Source organism: Penicillium robsamsonii (assembly GCF_028829455.1).
Source record: "Penicillium robsamsonii strain IBT 29466 chromosome Unknown utg000004l_segment0_segment0, whole genome shotgun sequence".
Taxonomy (NCBI): Eukaryota; Fungi; Ascomycota; class Eurotiomycetes; order Eurotiales; family Aspergillaceae; genus Penicillium; species Penicillium robsamsonii.
In genome coordinates, this window is record NW_026643222.1 from 952,651 (window position 1) to 968,299 (window position 15,649).

The window sequence follows — 15,649 nt, forward strand, 5'->3', positions numbered from 1 at the left end:
TTCTCACAGCTCACACATTAGCAGTAGGATCCTCGCGCTCCAAAAACGTAGGATCAGCCTCAATGCGCCGCTCAAACTTCGCCCACCAATTATGGAAGCTCTTCAGCGGTACCACATCCTGCCCCTTGTCATTCTCCGCAAAGCTCGCGAGGAAATTAAACGCATTCCCAATAATACGCTGCGCCAACACCTTCGTCGAGATCTGCTTCTGTCCCGCAGCCTGCGGAACCAATGCATTAGACATCCGACCCGAAGGACGCTCCGCTTCCAGCGCAGCCAGCTGCGGCGCAATATTCTGTACTTCTTCGATCGAAATACCCAGTGTCAAGACGCCCGCTGCAGCAGCGCTTGCCTCATCGAGCATCTCGTCTTCTTCCTCGGCCTCTGAGCGGTGCATTGCACTACCCGGTGGACGCACGGTGAAAATGCCTGAGGGCTTTTCGTTTGCCAATGCGCCGATGAAGCGGAAGTTGGAGGGTGCGCCAGTGTTGGGGTCTGGGAGTTGGGCGTAGATTGCGGCACCGGTGTTTGGAGGGAGGGTTGTTCCTGGTAGAAAGAAGACAACTATGTCGCTGAAGGATGGGCTGAGGGGGATCGTGAAGGCGAATTTGGTTGCTTGGCCGTTTGGTTGGCCGTCTATTGCGATGATGTCTGTCAGGCATGGGCGGCCTGGGACCACAACGGAGAACATGGTGGGTGGTTGTAGGAGTTGGAGAGCCTGAACAGCTGGTAAAGCGGAGATTGAGAGGTGAGCTGCGATTGAGGTTCTTTGTACAGTTCTTTAAGCTTCTCCAAGCTTCTCTTTGTCCTGTTTTTCGATGACGAAAGTGACATTTAGAGGGGCTGCCCTTATCGGTGGCCGATAAGGGTTTGGCTTGGCTAAACAAACGTCTGGTATGTCAACTTGCGACTTCGACTTGACATTTGGGATCAGCTTCTGTATTCAGAAATCAATATGGGCAAATCAAATCTAGACCTGGTCATCGAATGCGATAAGTAAAGCTGTCCTAACTCGATTGCTCCCTCCACTCGCGTTTTCGTCTTACACCCCGCAGCTTCCCCTACTACGAGGATGATCGCGCCGCATACACGGAGAACCTGAACAACTACCATGCATTCAAAGTATCCGGTTACGACTGTACACTCGGCTACATTCTAAATGCAGTCGTCGAGAAATTTCCCTGGTCCGAGAAAAGTTGGACCATCGACTCGACCGCGCAAACTGTGACGCTAGTGACACCGGAAGGAGCCACCCCCGCACAGCGGAGCAAGCTCGTCGAAGCAGACATAGCCGAAGCCGTGAAACAAGACAAATTCGAAGTGCTGAAAGGCTGGCGCAATGAGAGCTACGCAGTCTACGGCCCAGGCGGAGAATTCCTCCTCGAGATGGAGCGCTCTGCAACCCCGCTTTTCGGAATCGTCTCCTACGGCGCCCATCTAACAGGCTACGTGGAGGACGAATCTGGAATCAAGATCTGGGTTCCACGTCGCGCAAAGAACAAGCAGACTTACCCAAGCCTCCTTGATAACACCGTTGCCGGCGGCATGTGCACCGGCGAGATGCCGTTTGAATGTATCGTCCGCGAAGCAATGGAAGAGGCATCCCTGCCTGAGGCAGTGGTGCGCGCTGCAACTGTCTCCACAGGCTGTGTTACATACTCGCATGTGCGTGATGTGCGCGCTGGCGGCGAGACGGGCCTTATTCAACCTGAGGTTGAGTACATATACGATCTCAAACTTGATGCTGAGATTATTCCGAAACCTGGGGATAATGAGGTCGAGGAATTCAAGTTGATGTCGGTTCCGGAGGTGAAGGCGGCTTTGGAGCGTGGCGAGTTCAAGCCCAACTGTGCTAATATCATGGTTGATTTCTTTGTGAGGCATGGGCTGCTGACGCCGGAGAATGAGCCGGATTACTTGGAGATCATTGCTAGATTGCATCGTCGCTTGGAGCATCCGACTGCTTCGCATTGCACGAAGTAGATTACTTGTTTGATATCTGAGTTAAAGAGTACATATGGACGGATATGTTGAACGTAAAACCTATCAACTTCGCTTTTAAATCTGCACTTGGGGGGTTCTGTTCCCCATTTGCACAATCAAGGCAACCTCCGTATAGCAGATGATTCGATCCACAGTGACAACCGCACTGCCGCCTACTGTAAACACGAGCACGAATCATAATGCGTCACTAAAATCAGATCGATCGGGGTTTTGACTCTCCAAGGCACACTGTGCGGCTTCAGCAGTTACAGCTTTATGTAGCGGCAGCCTACCCCAATACGTGTTTGATTATCGAACTGTCAAGGTTCATCTCATCAATCCCATGAAAATCATGTTTATTATGATAATCTATTGGTATTCCCAAATCAAAATGCAAAGAACGCCTGCGCTGCACCCCATAAGAACGATATGAACATCGGTCCGGCTTAAATACACCGACTTTTCCCCCATTTGGGCTTTGCCTCAAGATCAATCCAAGATCCATCTCATCCTGTGCCAAGGTCGTAAGCAAAAAAAGAGAATTCCAACGACAAGCTTATTTCTTAAGCAGCAAGTACACGTAATCGATTCTCAACGGGGCAAGCTTCTTGTAGGGACCCTCCAGGTAGAGCAGCAGGCCTCCGAATGACACAAAGACAGCCCTGAAAATGTAACGTTAGTATCCGCAAGAACCAACACATCAGTAACGAAACTCACATGGTATCCTTAGTGGTACCCTCCTCAAAGCGGTACACCTTGCCATGGCAAACGTAATCGTAGTCATCCGCTAGGGTCTGATCACCCATGCTGACCTCCCTCCAGCTGGCGCGGGTATCCTCCTTGCCATCAAGAGAGAGAGTCGAGGCCAGAGCGAGGGACAGCGACTCGCCGACCGCGCATGGGTACAGCTCAGTGTTCACATCCAGGGTGAAAGTGATGGAGGCATCGTTGGAGTTGCAAGTAAGACGGGAGACGCGGTCATACTTCTGGGCGTTGATCGATGTGATCGTGAAGGTATCTTCGAAGAGGAGCGGGTCGGACATGATGAAGGTTGCGACCGCTGGATTTTCGGTCTATGTATGGGGGTTTTGGTAGACTGAATTATGCGCAGACGACCGCACACAAATTATCGTAGGTTCAAAGGCCCGCAATGGCTAGTTGGTGGTGCGAGAGTGGTGAAGAGAAGAGTTGGAGTCGGAGGTGGAGAGGTTGATCGGAGACCTGAAGCTTTTTTTTTTCTGCCGCCTTTTGGTCCCCGCCGATAACGATTTCGTTGGTTTGACATCTGCTCCTTGGTTACAGCTTTACTGGTTATTTTTATACTTGATTTGAATTTCTTCATCATGTCCTTTCGCAAGCGAAACATAGGTCTTTCTCCTGGACTTGATCGCAACGCTGTTCCTAATGCTACCGCACAGCCCGCTGCGCCAGAAAGCACGCCGGGCATTCGCCCCTCCCCCGATGATGGACGGCCAACAACCTCGACAGGGACTCGCTCTCTAGATAATCTTCTTGCAGGCCATGCAGGCCTACCAATGGGGAAATTATTGTTGGTTGAAGAGAACGGAACTACGGATTTTGCGGGCGCATTGCTGCGTTACTATGCAGCGGAGGGTGTAATCCAAGAGCAGAAGGTTCATGTGGTTGGAGTGCCAGAGCAATGGGGCCGAAGTTTGCCTGGTCTGATCGGCTCGGCGGAGTCGCTAGATGAGAAGAGATCTGACAGGCGCAAGGATGATCGCATGAAAATTGCATGGCGATACGAGCGATTGGGCGAGTTTGGGGCAGTCGCTGGTTCGCGGGGTGGTGAGCATTGAAACAAAACACTGCTTCTAGCTTCAATATGCTGATGAATATAGCTTCTACGAATCCTGGGGAACAGGATACAGTAGCAAAAGAAGCGCCCGCTTTCTGTCATGCCTTCGATCTCACGAAACGTCTCACCCATCCATCTATTACAAACATGTCCTTCATCCCACTTATGCCCTCCAAAGAGTCACCATTCCTCGCCGTCCTCAAACGACTCCAGACAGCAATCACATCCAGCGCCGCCAATACAATCCACCGTATCGTCATTCCTTCTCTACTCAACCCCACAATTTACCCGCCGAACGCCTGCCAACCCGAACATGTGCTCCAGTTCTTTCATGCCCTCAAGGCGCTGATGAGCGCGCACAACACCCGCGTCACCGCAATGATCACGATGCCTCTGTCTCTCTATCCCCGATCATCGGGGCTAGTTCGCTGGATCGAACTGCTTAGTGACGGCGTCATTGAGCTTTGTCCCTTCCCGCACTCTGCGGATGCCATGGCTACCTCAGGAGCGGCGACCTCACAAGAAGAGCCACCGCAGGGTATGCTCAAGACGCATCGGCTTCCAGTTTTGCATGAACGTGGGGGTGGAAGCGATCAGAATGTTGGAGAGGATTGGGCGTTTATTCTGAGCCGCCGGCGATTCGAGATTAAACCGTTCAGTCTGCCACCGGCTGAAGGAGACACAGAGGCGCAAGATGCGTCGGCTCCAGGCGGAATGCCTAAGAAATCAGATCTCGAATTCTGAGACGCTTGATGTTTGGTGTGATTCCCTAGACTCAGTCGTCCTCCTCAAAGTGTCGTTGGGTCCCTGGTTCTGATAGCATATCGTCCATCTCGATCTGCTCGGACATAGCAGGACCGGAATTGGCCATTGTGCGCAGGTAGCTCGCCCCATATCCGTCTAATCCTGGCCGCATAGAGCGGAGGCGATTCCCTAGACAGGATGAAGCTGCAAGCCATGCTGTTCGGTGTTAGTAATGCGGTCGCGTCTAACTGTCTAAGGATGCTGCGCGATACTGACCAACAAAGAGTAGCAGGGGTGCAAAGAATACTAGGAACAGCAATAGTAGGAAACCCATGATGCAGTATAAAAGAAGAAATATAAAATACTCAACGAATGCCAATGAAGATGATGATAAACAACGACGTTCAGCAGTTCGCTTGCCAAGAAGGCCTATTCCTAAATAGGACTAGCGTATAAGCTCAGCTTTTCCTTTTCCTTTTTTTTTTTTTCTTGTTCTTCTCTTCTCTTCTCTCTTCAATCAACCCTGGCTTTGCTGGTCAAATCCAAAGATCCTGGGTGTTTGATCTATGTTATCGACACTTTAATACTTCTTTAATGGTAAGCTTCCCTTCGTCTCCTTCACCCATCTCCCCACTCGCATGATTATTTAACTACAATCTGTCAATCCCCTGAAACTCTTTGATACGTCACTGAGTGCTTGCTGAGAAACGTACTGGAAAATGAATCGCGATCACCAAATTTACCTTGCTGGCTACCTGCATATTTGCATATTGGACAAGCGCTAACTGTCCTTGCCACAGAATTCTTGAAAAATCCCACAAGTCTCAAATCAGAAAGAAAAAAAAATGGATTTCCAACCAGACCTTCCCATTCCGATATCCTATGTATCCGGTAGATACCTGTTGTTCTCAATTGATGCCGTGACGTATCTGCGACGTGAGCATCACATTTGCGGTGTGCTCATCGGGACTCTGCCTCAGATCCCGCAGCAGAATGTCTTCCTGGGTCTCCCACTCGAGCTGATGCCCGAGGAGGCACGGCTGTTAGTGGACAAGGGTGTAGCTTGCATCGTAGACGAAGCCAAGGCACACGAAGGCATGAACACCCTCTTAGAAGAGGATCGCAGACGGTACCTCCGCGACCTCGAATCCCAAGGCCTGCATGTCTCGCGTATCCAATCGGATCGCAAAGAGCGCAACCGGGAACAGACATTGAAGAAATTAGAAGAAAAGAAAGCAAAGGCCAAAGCCAAAGCTAGTGCTGCTGCTGCTGCCCAGGCATCTACGGTTCCTGGGGAAGGCTCTTCCACCCCGGCGCCGAAGAACGCTGCCATCGTTGACCTCTTCAACTCAGAGGACCGCCCATCGTCTCCATCCACCGGCTCGATGAGCACACCCCCTCAGGCCGCAACTGCCATTACGCCCGCAACTTCTTACCCGCCTCTTTCCACGCCTCCACCATCAACCCACCTTTCAGCACCCGCGGTGCCACCCTCCTATCCTCTCTTCGCCCACCTCCACTCCAAAGGATACTTCCTCTCTCCCGGCCTACGCTTCGGGTGCCAATACATGGCCTACCCGGGTGACCCGCTGCGCTTCCACTCGCACTTCCTCGTGGTGTCCTACGACTGGGACCAACGTATTGATATAATGGATCTCGTTGTCGGTGGCAGACTGGGCACTGGTGTGAAGAAGGGTTTCCTGATCGGCGGAGCACAGAAGGGAATCGATGAGGTCGACTCGGAGGCTGATCGTGTGGGTACTGTGCGGGCTTTCAGTCTTGAGTGGGCTGGAATGTGAGGAATGAAGGATGTGAAGGGTTTCATATCCTTTATTTGTTTTGATTTCCCATCTATCGGGCCTATCGCTTAGATTCGCCCCTTGCAAAGATTCCATGGCTCATGCACCACGCTACCGTCGTTCTTTGCATGCCTTCAGGTTCCTCGAACCAGATGCACGACTTTCAACTGTGCCTGGCCTCTGCCTGGCCTCGTTGAACCTGGGGAAGAAATATATCACTGGTGATTTGGATCATCCTCGATCAACAAAGATACAGATGATATTCCCGCCCCAGAGGTAGTCTACCATGACAGCGAGGCTACCGTTGGGACTCGCCTTCGGTCGGAGGCTTGGGAGGGCAACAACGTGCGGTTAAGAAGGGTCGCATCCCTCTGGTCTATTCATGCATTGTCCGACCCGAAATAGCATGCCATATGACTATGAATCCATTCGCAGAAAGCTCTGCATCAAATATACATTTACACATTACACTGGTTAACCTGGTAAATCTGTAGCATCATGCCAGTTACAAATAGTATATTTGACCTGTGAGACATCTCTAGCCAACTAATATAGTAAAATATATTCATAAACATCGTTATTCTAATTGACCATCCTCCCCAGCGACTTGATGGTTATTCGAGTCGAAATTTCTTGTGGTGCTCTCGCCTTTGTTGTGCGGGATACGGTCCCTTTCGGCGTTAGGATGGTACACTGTGGTATCATTCAGTGGGCATGATGAAACAAGAACGAGTCTAGATTCATAGAACACCGGTGTGCGCCCGCCAAGTATGGACATGAAGCTTGAATTTCAAAGACCCTCGGCAGTCTGGAGCGCATGCATCAGCTTTTATGGCAGGAGCAGCACACTTGCAACATTCGAGGCCGCTTGACGATTGAGCAGTCAATCCCATCGTAGTAAATTGACAAGAACCAGAGATAATGACCACCATCTCAAATGTAATCAATGTTCCTCCACTTGAACTTCTTATTAGCTCTGTCCACAGACCGATTCTCGAACTGATTTCCATGCAGCTCGAAAACCAACGGCATGGGAGCTTTAGCATCGGACTGAGTCTGCTGATCCTGCGCGCCCTCAGACGGCGTTGACACAGGCACGGGCACCGTGAACCGGAAGACAGTATGTTCCTTCGGTATCGCTACACAAATAAACCAAGTCAGCATAGTCCCAAAATCGTACCTCTCGTCAAAACTCACTCTTCATCTCATCCTTCTCAGTAACAATCACAAACGTAAACTTCGTATCCCGCACCACAATCCCCTTAGCTCCAACCCTGCCAGCACACCCACTCCTAACGATCTCAACCTCAGCCCCATGGTAATCCGCACTGACAAGCTTACTTCCATGCGACGTCGGCGAAACATGCCCCTGTGCTCCGCCCTTCACATCCAGGATCTCCTGCATATACCCAACCCACAGCTCATGCAGACCCTTGAAAATAGCGTACTTGCATTCTTCCTTGGGTAGGTCGTACAGTCCTGACTTGCGCTTTTCGCGCGCTGATAGCGGTCGCGGCTTCTGGTGTCGGAGGAAGTATTCTTTTTTGCGGAGGCGATGGAGGCGGCGGCGAGAGCGGTTGTCGGATGCTGAGGGGGAAGTTGCGCGGAGGAAGAGGGGTTTTTGTTTGATGCGCTCGGTGAATTGTTGCGTTGCGCTGTCCGGGGAGTGGGCGCGTGAGAGAAGGGTATGCGCTATGTGAGTTTTTGGGGCTGGCGAGGATGCCATCTTGGGTTATCTTGGATATGGGCGTGGCTTTCAAACAGGGTCTTTTTTGTTAGGGCCAGTGGATGGGAGACTGGGAGTTGGAATTCGTGGACTGTGGTTGTTGGAGGTTGGAGAAAAATTATTTGATGTCACACACCGATAAGATATCCAGGCCATCTATAGATCAAAGGTACCACTTTATATACATTATTTGAACATGATTCAAGTCTGATATTATATTTTCTGCATTCAGATATGTTCTCGGATATTAGATCCCTCAGCAACTAGACTTAGATCGTCCCTCGGTTCTTTGATGCTTCCCCGCATATATCATTCATGAGATGAATATATAGCAAGTTGACACTCCTGCCGCATGTTTGAAGTGTGATACAACATCTGAACAAAGACGCTGAGATACTACTACTGACTCCCCATTTTGCATATATCAACATGCAGTCCCAGGCCGATCTACAGGACATCCCCAACAACTTCCCTGGAATTCCACCTTTCCCAGATGATGTCTCTACAGCACCCCTTCTTCGACTATCGTCGGGAAAGCTGTTAGCAGGTGACCCAACAGAGCACGAAAGACTGTTCCAAGCATCAACCGACATTGGGTTCTTCTATCTCGATCTATCAGACTCAGAGCAAGGCTCATCTCTCCTCGGTGACGCAGATAATCTGTTCCAAGTCGGCGAGAGACTATTTGAGCTGAGCATCGAGGAGAAAAAACAGTATGATTTCAGCGGACAGAACTCATACTTTGGATATAAAGCGCAGGGAGCTGCGGTGGTTGACAAGCAGGGGAATCTGGATCGGAACGAGTTCTACAATGTACGTCAGCTCAAGAGCAAATCGAGCTGTACCTTCACAGCAGCTGACAACTATATACAGGTTTCCAAAGACGATATTTTAGGAGTCAGTGATCCCCTACCAGCCCCAGAGACTCTGCATAAAAGCCGAGCCCGGCTGGGATCATTCATGCGCGGGTCACATGCAGTCGTAACCCTAATCCTGGACATCCTGAACGACCAACTTGCCCTACCAAAAGACACACTCTCCAATCTACACCGACAACACGCCGTAAACGGCGATCAGGTGCGGTTTATCAAAGCCCCACCACAGCCAGTAGACGACAGACGTACCGCGATGGGCCAACACACAGACTTTGGAAGCGTGACGGTTCTGTTCAACCGACTGGGGGGACTACAAGTGCTACCGCCCGGTGCTGATGCCGAATGGATCTATGTCAGACCACTTCCTGGTCATGCTATTGTCAACCTTGGGGACGCAATGGTCAAGTTTACGAATGGGCTGTTCCGGTCGAACATTCACCGAGTTGTGGCACCGCCGGGACTGCAGGCTGAGTCGACGCGGTACAGTCTTGTGTACTTTGCACGACCCGAGGATAGTGTGATGTTGCGTCGGTTGGAGGGATCTGATCGGATTCCTGTTATGGAGGATGGTCAGACCGAAGAGGAGATTAATAGCAAGGACTGGATTATTCGGCGGGCTTTGGGTCGTCGGGTGGATCGTGTTAATGAGGTTGATTTTGAGAAGTCTGCAGGGACCGAGCAACTAAGTCGGAGGATCAAGGTTTAGCATTGGTCTGATGTCATTTCGTGAATAATCAATACGTGGAATCTTGGAACGGTGATGACTTGGAGCTTAACACGCTTGCAGATAACGTATCAAGGCACCTATGTTAAAAAAGGGAACGGCAATGCTCTATGATCCATAGCCGTAAGATGAAGCACATGTAGAATAGTGTGACCAGTCAATGATCTTACAACCAATAAGAACCACTTTGGGAGGTATCACCCATGTCTCCCTCAAGGTTTCCAAATGAGGAAGGTAGATATTTCCAGTTAGGAATATGTACTTGTGCTATATCTCCCCTGAAACTAAGATAGTCGATCTTCCATCGATGAACTTTGTAATCGTACCCCGTAGATTACCAATCAAAAATAAAAAAAGATCAAAGCATAAAGGATAAAGGATAGGCTCGACAAGGGGCAAAACTAGCAGAAACTACCGAATCCACCCAGCTCAGGAGACTACATACTACACCCGTCTAGGCAAGAGGGTCTACTCTAAATCAGCCGAAGATAAACTCTATGTAGATTAAGGCAAATATATCCTTCGAACGGCTAGAATCTGACGATACACAGCTCCGATCCTTCAACCCGGTACTTTGGTAAAGACAACTTGTGGAGAGGATCTAGACTTTTCCCCAAAGACGCTCTTATATTTGTCATATTTTGAGTCTTGCGATACCGCGGCTGAAATGAAAAACGACGCCTCTGTACGGAACTAAGATGTGCAATTTGACACATTACACATTCCCCCGAAACTAGAAAGTGGTACCTATGTATAGTGCGATTCAACATCGTGGGTATTGACGTGCCAAGATTTGGATGTGGTAGGTCTAACCTGATTTTGAATTGGCTACATATTGTGGCTACATGTTGACGCAAGGCTGGCATTAGGTAAACGGTCCAACATGACAGCCTGTTCTCTATATGTCGATCATGATCTCCAGCAATGGCTCACATACTCCGAACTGTGGCGACTACTGCACATAGTATGTAGAACTGTTATTTCTTATTTTCCAGCGATAGTGGGTTGTCGATCGTTTTGCCATGTCTGAACCACATCTTCACGGGCTATGACGACCGGGTTAGCTTCTCGATTAGGTTAGCCATTGAAATGGATTTCAGTCCCATCTACTATTTTTTTGGGAAATAAAAAAAAAAGGGCACTTCGGGCGTCTTTCTCCCCAGCCGCTCCATTCCCGATGTTCTGGAACCGGGTTGTCCACTCCCTAAGCGACCCTCCCCCTGACTTACTGGCATGATCCTCCGTGGCTAATTCATGCGAAAACTTAAAAAATGAAGGTACTTTTGACTAAACCCTCACACAAGTAAGCCGTGTCCAGACGTCGGGATTTGAGATGCAAACCCCGCGACCCAACAATCTGGATCTGTCTCGTCTGAATAATTGTGACAGCGGGTGGTCTTCCCCGGGCTACCGCCTCTTATCTAGTGATTTTTACGCAGTAGTTTACATAGTTACTCTGTCCCTATAGTTGAGGGGATCTGCAGAACCAGGGATGACAGGATGGTACTTTTATTTGAGCCGGAAATGCAAAAGCATAGATCTTGAACCTGGCCATTTAGCGGGTCAAATGGATAAGCTACTTCACGAAACGTCAAATACGGGTAAATTCAAATCAAACCTATCCACCATCAGACCACAGTCTCAAACTCAAAGTGTCAGAAATCGGGAATATCAGCGGCTATGGACGATTTTCTTACAGGCCAATAACCATCGATATTCCGTCCGATATGCTCCACTATGCATTGTTATCTGGCCTTTTAATGAATTCCGACAAATGCACAATATACATTGTCCGGAATACCAAATGTCTTGGTAATCTCGTGTCAACCCTGGAAGCACCCTCAGCTCGGTTCATCCAATCTATATCATATCTACAAAAATAAATCAAAAACGGCTCGGACCGTCCAAACGGACCACACGGTGTTTCCTACCCGCTCCATTCAACTATTACAACGCTAAGTTCTCTTAGAACTGTATCTACGTTTCAGCCGTGTCACGATGTATGTCGACCGAAATTATTCTTGTGCATCCCCGGAAGCATTCCGGTTTGTGCTTACCTTTCGTGCTATGCCACATCATTTTAAGGTAAACGTCAGCTCGGGGAACAGGAGGAGATTTGGAATTGTTGGGATGGAAGATAGAAGGGACAAGGCAGAAAATATGCACGAGGGTGCTTGGACGAGGCAATTGCACATGCAGATCCCCGCAGCAAGGCATGACGTAGGAAATTACTTATTATTCTAGACCCTTCGGATTAGGAATAATCGCCGTTAATATGGGTTTGGTATGTTCTTTTTTTGGCATGTAAAGTATTTCCCGTAGAATGTACTATAGTTTCATAGTGCATGGAATGCGTGTATACTATATGTCTGTATTCAAAGTATTGCATGGCGTCTGATATCACAGGAAACGGAAACTGGGCGCGATAGTCTATTTTGGTGTGTGGACCTCCCGGTTTAGGTCCTTTGGCATTGCCACCGAGTTTCCTATTCTGACAGCAGCCACAGTGTGCGTCAAGCCACTTACATATGTTTAGAATATAGTGAGTAATATACGATATGCACGTCGACACTGGACGCCATGAAAACATACACATCATCGGGATCCATGTCAGGGGAGTGAGTTAGTTTCAATGTGCGGATGTTCATACCATCCCATGTATATGTATATTCTGTATGTTCTGTCTTGGTAGGACCATGGCATATAAAAATAACAAAGTATCATCGGGATGGATCAAATAACGTGGAAGGCAAAGCTAGTGGGGGTAAATGGGGGATATCATAAAGGATCGTGTTGTAAATGTAAATCGGGTAGGCAACGCTAGATGTTCCAATCAAGCTGTCACTTCGACGGTGTCCGGTGTCTGTTCAAGCGCCATAGCTGCTAGTTTCTCTTCAATGCTCTTCAGAACCTCAGGACTTGGTTCTGGTTTGACCTTTTTAGGACTGCAAAAGAAATCAAATGTTAGCCATAAATCCCCCCCTCCAAAAAAACAACATGTTGGGTTGATATCAAACGTACGGGATTCGTCTAGTTTCATCACACTTCGCCTGGCCACACTTCGAACAAGTCTCCGAATTACCCTGGAACCAAGTCTGACAGACATGACATTCATAATGGACTCTGCGACGAGTCTTCTTGAACGTGCGCTGAGGTCTAGGCTTGGGCGGATCCGCATCACCCGCATAGCCATCGGGGTATTTATCGAGTTTAGCCGGGTCCCGTGGACAAATCTTGCAGCGCACATGGCTGCAACCAGGACATTCCTTGGAGCCAGGGGTAAAGATCGAGGCGCATAGGTGACAGTTGCGGCGGACACGCTGGCGAACCGGCCGACGGACGAAATCCGCGCCGCCCGTGGGCGACGGCATCTTGAGCGAAATTTCCTTGGTGGTGCTGAGCTTGAGGTGCGAGGTCCTGGGGAATAGTCGGGGTTGGTGAACGTAGGCATCTGGGACCTTGGGCTTGCGGGTTGTCGATTCGCCATCCTTTTTGGGTGGGTGTCGGGGACACTTTGTGCAGCGGGTATGCTGGCAGTTGATGCATACTTTGTCTGCACCGAAGGTTGTTTCGCAGCGATGGCAGGTACGGCGCACCCGCATGCGGATTGGCTTCGTTACACGGGTTATCTGAAGATCGGTGGGTGTCTTCCATTCACTGGTGTCGACAGTCAGGCCGTATTTGGCGAAGAGGGCGCGTGCCTTTTCGTTCTGGGCCGTTCGGAAGTCGGTGTACATGACTGGTCTTGGTGTGCTGAGATCCTGGGTTGGAGCTGGTGTCGGGGCTGGTTCTGGCGCTGATACTGGCGCAGGAACTGGTGCCGGTGGTGATGCTTCCTTTGGTGCACTGTATTTAGGCAATGTTAGTATATGGCGCTGAAGTAGAAGAATGTATATCGTACGTCGTTTCGGGAGCGGCTACACCGGGAGGTATAGATTGTCGTTTGGACATAGACCGAGGACGGAGGACGGTCTTCATACGCTTAAGGTATTTAGAGAAGCCCTCAGGCTTATCTTGGCGACGTCCATCTTGAGACATTATTCGAAGAACTAGAAAAAATGGTTTATCCAGTCAAGACTCCACACAAAATATGTCAAGTGTGAAGGATATCAAAGTGGACCGGAGGTGGGATTTCCGTGCAGAGGAGAGATGGAAAGGGACAACCCAATTATTATAGAGAATATCAGATAATCAAGAGGTACATAAGTATTGTACATAAAAAGGCTCAAAGCTCAGACGTGGGGATTCCGGTACTGTGGTTCTGTGGATTCGGGTAGTTTGGGATATTCGAATATTCCGATTTTTATTTTCTATTTTATTCATTTGATTCGCCTGAAAAGGGTTTTTTATTTATGGGGTTTATATTATTTATTCAGATTATTACTCCGGGTGGATCTAGTACATGGAAGTATGTCTCTCCATACTAACCATCATAGGAAAATACCGACAATCATGTACCATATGATAACTGGTCAAAGCCCTGGTAACTTTGACATCTCCCAGTTAGTCTTTGATGTGCACTCCCCACTCTTTCTCCTCCAACCCGCTGACACTTTGAAATGGCTTTGGCCGCGAAACTCTGTGGCTTCAGGAGATTCTCTTCTCATATCCGAGAATAGCGTGCTATTTAACTGGATCGAACAGACCTGGCCCCCCCCCCTGTTTCTTGGCACGTCATTGGTTCGTCTGGCGTCCCGTCCTGGACCTTCACGGGGCAACTGTGTTTCGTCATGCTAACAAAAGTACAAAACAAAAATATGAAGTACACTTATGTATTTTTCCCCGGCGGTTGACCGATAGCGCATGTAAAAGCCCTTGGCTCCAAAGGTTGTCCAAGGGTGGGGACACCGGGAGGAGTTGACATCCTCTGGTCTCCCCACGGCAGCACCCGCCACCCCGGCTGCCTTTCCAAAAACAGCTTAACTTATTGGTCAGTGGGAGTGGATTGGGGGGAGGTCGAGGTAAAGTGAGCATGTCTTGAAATTTCTTCGCTATTGCAGTCGATCAGGAGGTTTGAGTGAGTTCCCTTTGAAACCCGAATTTGGATTACCGTGGAGATCGTGAACTTTTGAGTTCGGTCTTTTCTTCACAGCCTTTGTGTATTATACTACGGAGTACGATGTACTACGTCGTACAGCATAAAGGGATTGGTACTGGATTGAAGATGAGTACGTATGTACTCTCCGTACTTCGTACCTGGGTATACTGACTGTTAGGGCACCATCTTTCGTTTTTCGTCTCTACAGTAGTGCTCTTTATAGTGCTGACTAAATTATTGATAACTGGGACCGTGAAGAATGCAGAACCCCTCTAGGACGGAAGGGTGGCAAAAGAACCTTTTGACACCCACACGGGATTCTCTCCATTGGACTAGTAGAGATGCATAATGCATGACACGGGGATCCCAAAGCACAAAGTATAAGCAGTTCGTCAACCTACATAATAATGGTTTACAATGTCTGCAAGTGAGGGTAACATCCAAGAGAGACTAAATTTTTTTTTTTAAAAAAAAACAAACGAAAAGAAAAAAAAAAACGCTGGGGAGAATGGTGACTTCGACCCGAGAGTATGCACTACTGCAACTACTGCAGACTAAGGCCGTTGATCATCGCATTTTTGTATTTTTGTCCCTCAACGGTTTCTCCCATTCTGTCAGTTTTGTACCCCTGCAGTGGAAAGTGGGCACGCTTAGAAATTGAAGAGAAATCTGGGATATGGTCAATATTTTTTATAAAAATTCAGAGCCAGCCCCCTCGGGGAAATAAAAAACGCAAATTCGCCTTGGAAGGAAACAAATTTCCCTCCTAAAAGTGGGCCAAAGATGTGGGCTCATTGGGAGTGGAGGTGGTCGGATCGCTCGGTTCTAGGGCCTTGGTACAGTATGGTAGACCTTAACCTAGATATCAGATAATGTTATGTAGTCTGGATGAAAAGTTACTTGGTACAATCATATACATCTGCGATACCTCCCTGTACTTGATT

The 15,649-nt window shown here is 48.9% G+C and overlaps 11 protein-coding genes across 11 annotated transcripts; 6 read left to right on the plus strand and 5 right to left on the minus strand.

The window, feature by feature from the left end:
• Positions 1–10: 10 nt before the first annotated feature.
• On the minus strand, positions 11–691 carry N7447_007843 (OPI10 family protein; the record flags this gene model as incomplete). The annotated part of the gene is made up of 1 exon (XM_057232105.1): positions 11–691. One exon carries the CDS (start codon positions 689–691, stop codon positions 11–13), a length of 681 nt encoding a protein of 226 aa, XP_057083870.1.
• A 264-nt stretch (positions 692–955) lies between these two features.
• Positions 956–1,983, plus strand: N7447_007844 (thiamine pyrophosphokinase-related protein; the record flags this gene model as incomplete). The annotated part of the gene is made up of 2 exons (XM_057232106.1): positions 956–996; positions 1,056–1,983. The coding sequence occupies 2 exons, from the start codon at positions 956–958 to the stop codon at positions 1,981–1,983; spliced, it is 969 nt and encodes a 322-aa protein (XP_057083871.1).
• Positions 1,984–2,122: 139 nt separating this feature from the next.
• Positions 2,123–2,416, plus strand: N7447_007845 (uncharacterized protein; the record flags this gene model as incomplete). Its single annotated transcript, XM_057232107.1, has 2 exons — positions 2,123–2,161; positions 2,228–2,416. 2 exons carry the CDS (start codon positions 2,123–2,125, stop codon positions 2,414–2,416), a joined length of 228 nt encoding a protein of 75 aa, XP_057083872.1.
• A 123-nt stretch (positions 2,417–2,539) lies between these two features.
• N7447_007846 (DNA-directed RNA polymerase core subunit RPB8) lies at positions 2,540–3,026 on the minus strand (the record flags this gene model as incomplete). Its single annotated transcript, XM_057232108.1, has 2 exons — positions 2,540–2,645; positions 2,701–3,026. 2 exons carry the CDS (start codon positions 3,024–3,026, stop codon positions 2,540–2,542), a joined length of 432 nt encoding a protein of 143 aa, XP_057083873.1.
• Positions 3,027–3,326: 300 nt separating this feature from the next.
• Positions 3,327–4,543, plus strand: N7447_007847 (elongator complex protein 4; the record flags this gene model as incomplete). The annotated part of the gene is made up of 2 exons (XM_057232109.1): positions 3,327–3,789; positions 3,843–4,543. The coding sequence occupies 2 exons, from the start codon at positions 3,327–3,329 to the stop codon at positions 4,541–4,543; spliced, it is 1,164 nt and encodes a 387-aa protein (XP_057083874.1).
• Positions 4,544–4,574: 31 nt separating this feature from the next.
• Positions 4,575–4,877, minus strand: N7447_007848 (uncharacterized protein; the record flags this gene model as incomplete). Its single annotated transcript, XM_057232110.1, has 2 exons — positions 4,575–4,759; positions 4,820–4,877. The coding sequence occupies 2 exons, from the start codon at positions 4,875–4,877 to the stop codon at positions 4,575–4,577; spliced, it is 243 nt and encodes an 80-aa protein (XP_057083875.1).
• A 511-nt stretch (positions 4,878–5,388) lies between these two features.
• Positions 5,389–6,342, plus strand: N7447_007849 (tRNA splicing endonuclease subunit SEN34; the record flags this gene model as incomplete). Its single annotated transcript, XM_057232111.1, has 1 exon — positions 5,389–6,342. The coding sequence occupies one exon, from the start codon at positions 5,389–5,391 to the stop codon at positions 6,340–6,342; it is 954 nt and encodes a 317-aa protein (XP_057083876.1).
• A 94-nt stretch (positions 6,343–6,436) lies between these two features.
• N7447_007850 (uncharacterized protein) lies at positions 6,437–6,747 on the plus strand (the record flags this gene model as incomplete). The annotated part of the gene is made up of 2 exons (XM_057232112.1): positions 6,437–6,563; positions 6,599–6,747. 2 exons carry the CDS (start codon positions 6,437–6,439, stop codon positions 6,745–6,747), a joined length of 276 nt encoding a protein of 91 aa, XP_057083877.1.
• A 528-nt stretch (positions 6,748–7,275) lies between these two features.
• On the minus strand, positions 7,276–8,068 carry N7447_007851 (RNase P/RNase MRP complex subunit; the record flags this gene model as incomplete). Its single annotated transcript, XM_057232113.1, has 2 exons — positions 7,276–7,481; positions 7,540–8,068. 2 exons carry the CDS (start codon positions 8,066–8,068, stop codon positions 7,276–7,278), a joined length of 735 nt encoding a protein of 244 aa, XP_057083878.1.
• Positions 8,069–8,497: 429 nt separating this feature from the next.
• Positions 8,498–9,649, plus strand: N7447_007852 (putative oxidoreductase, 2OG-Fe(II) oxygenase family; the record flags this gene model as incomplete). The annotated part of the gene is made up of 2 exons (XM_057232114.1): positions 8,498–8,881; positions 8,942–9,649. The coding sequence occupies 2 exons, from the start codon at positions 8,498–8,500 to the stop codon at positions 9,647–9,649; spliced, it is 1,092 nt and encodes a 363-aa protein (XP_057083879.1).
• A 2,851-nt stretch (positions 9,650–12,500) lies between these two features.
• N7447_007853 (uncharacterized protein) lies at positions 12,501–13,705 on the minus strand (the record flags this gene model as incomplete). Its single annotated transcript, XM_057232115.1, has 3 exons — positions 12,501–12,612; positions 12,689–13,513; positions 13,569–13,705. The coding sequence occupies 3 exons, from the start codon at positions 13,703–13,705 to the stop codon at positions 12,501–12,503; spliced, it is 1,074 nt and encodes a 357-aa protein (XP_057083880.1).
• Between the last annotated feature and the right edge of the window lie 1,944 nt (positions 13,706–15,649).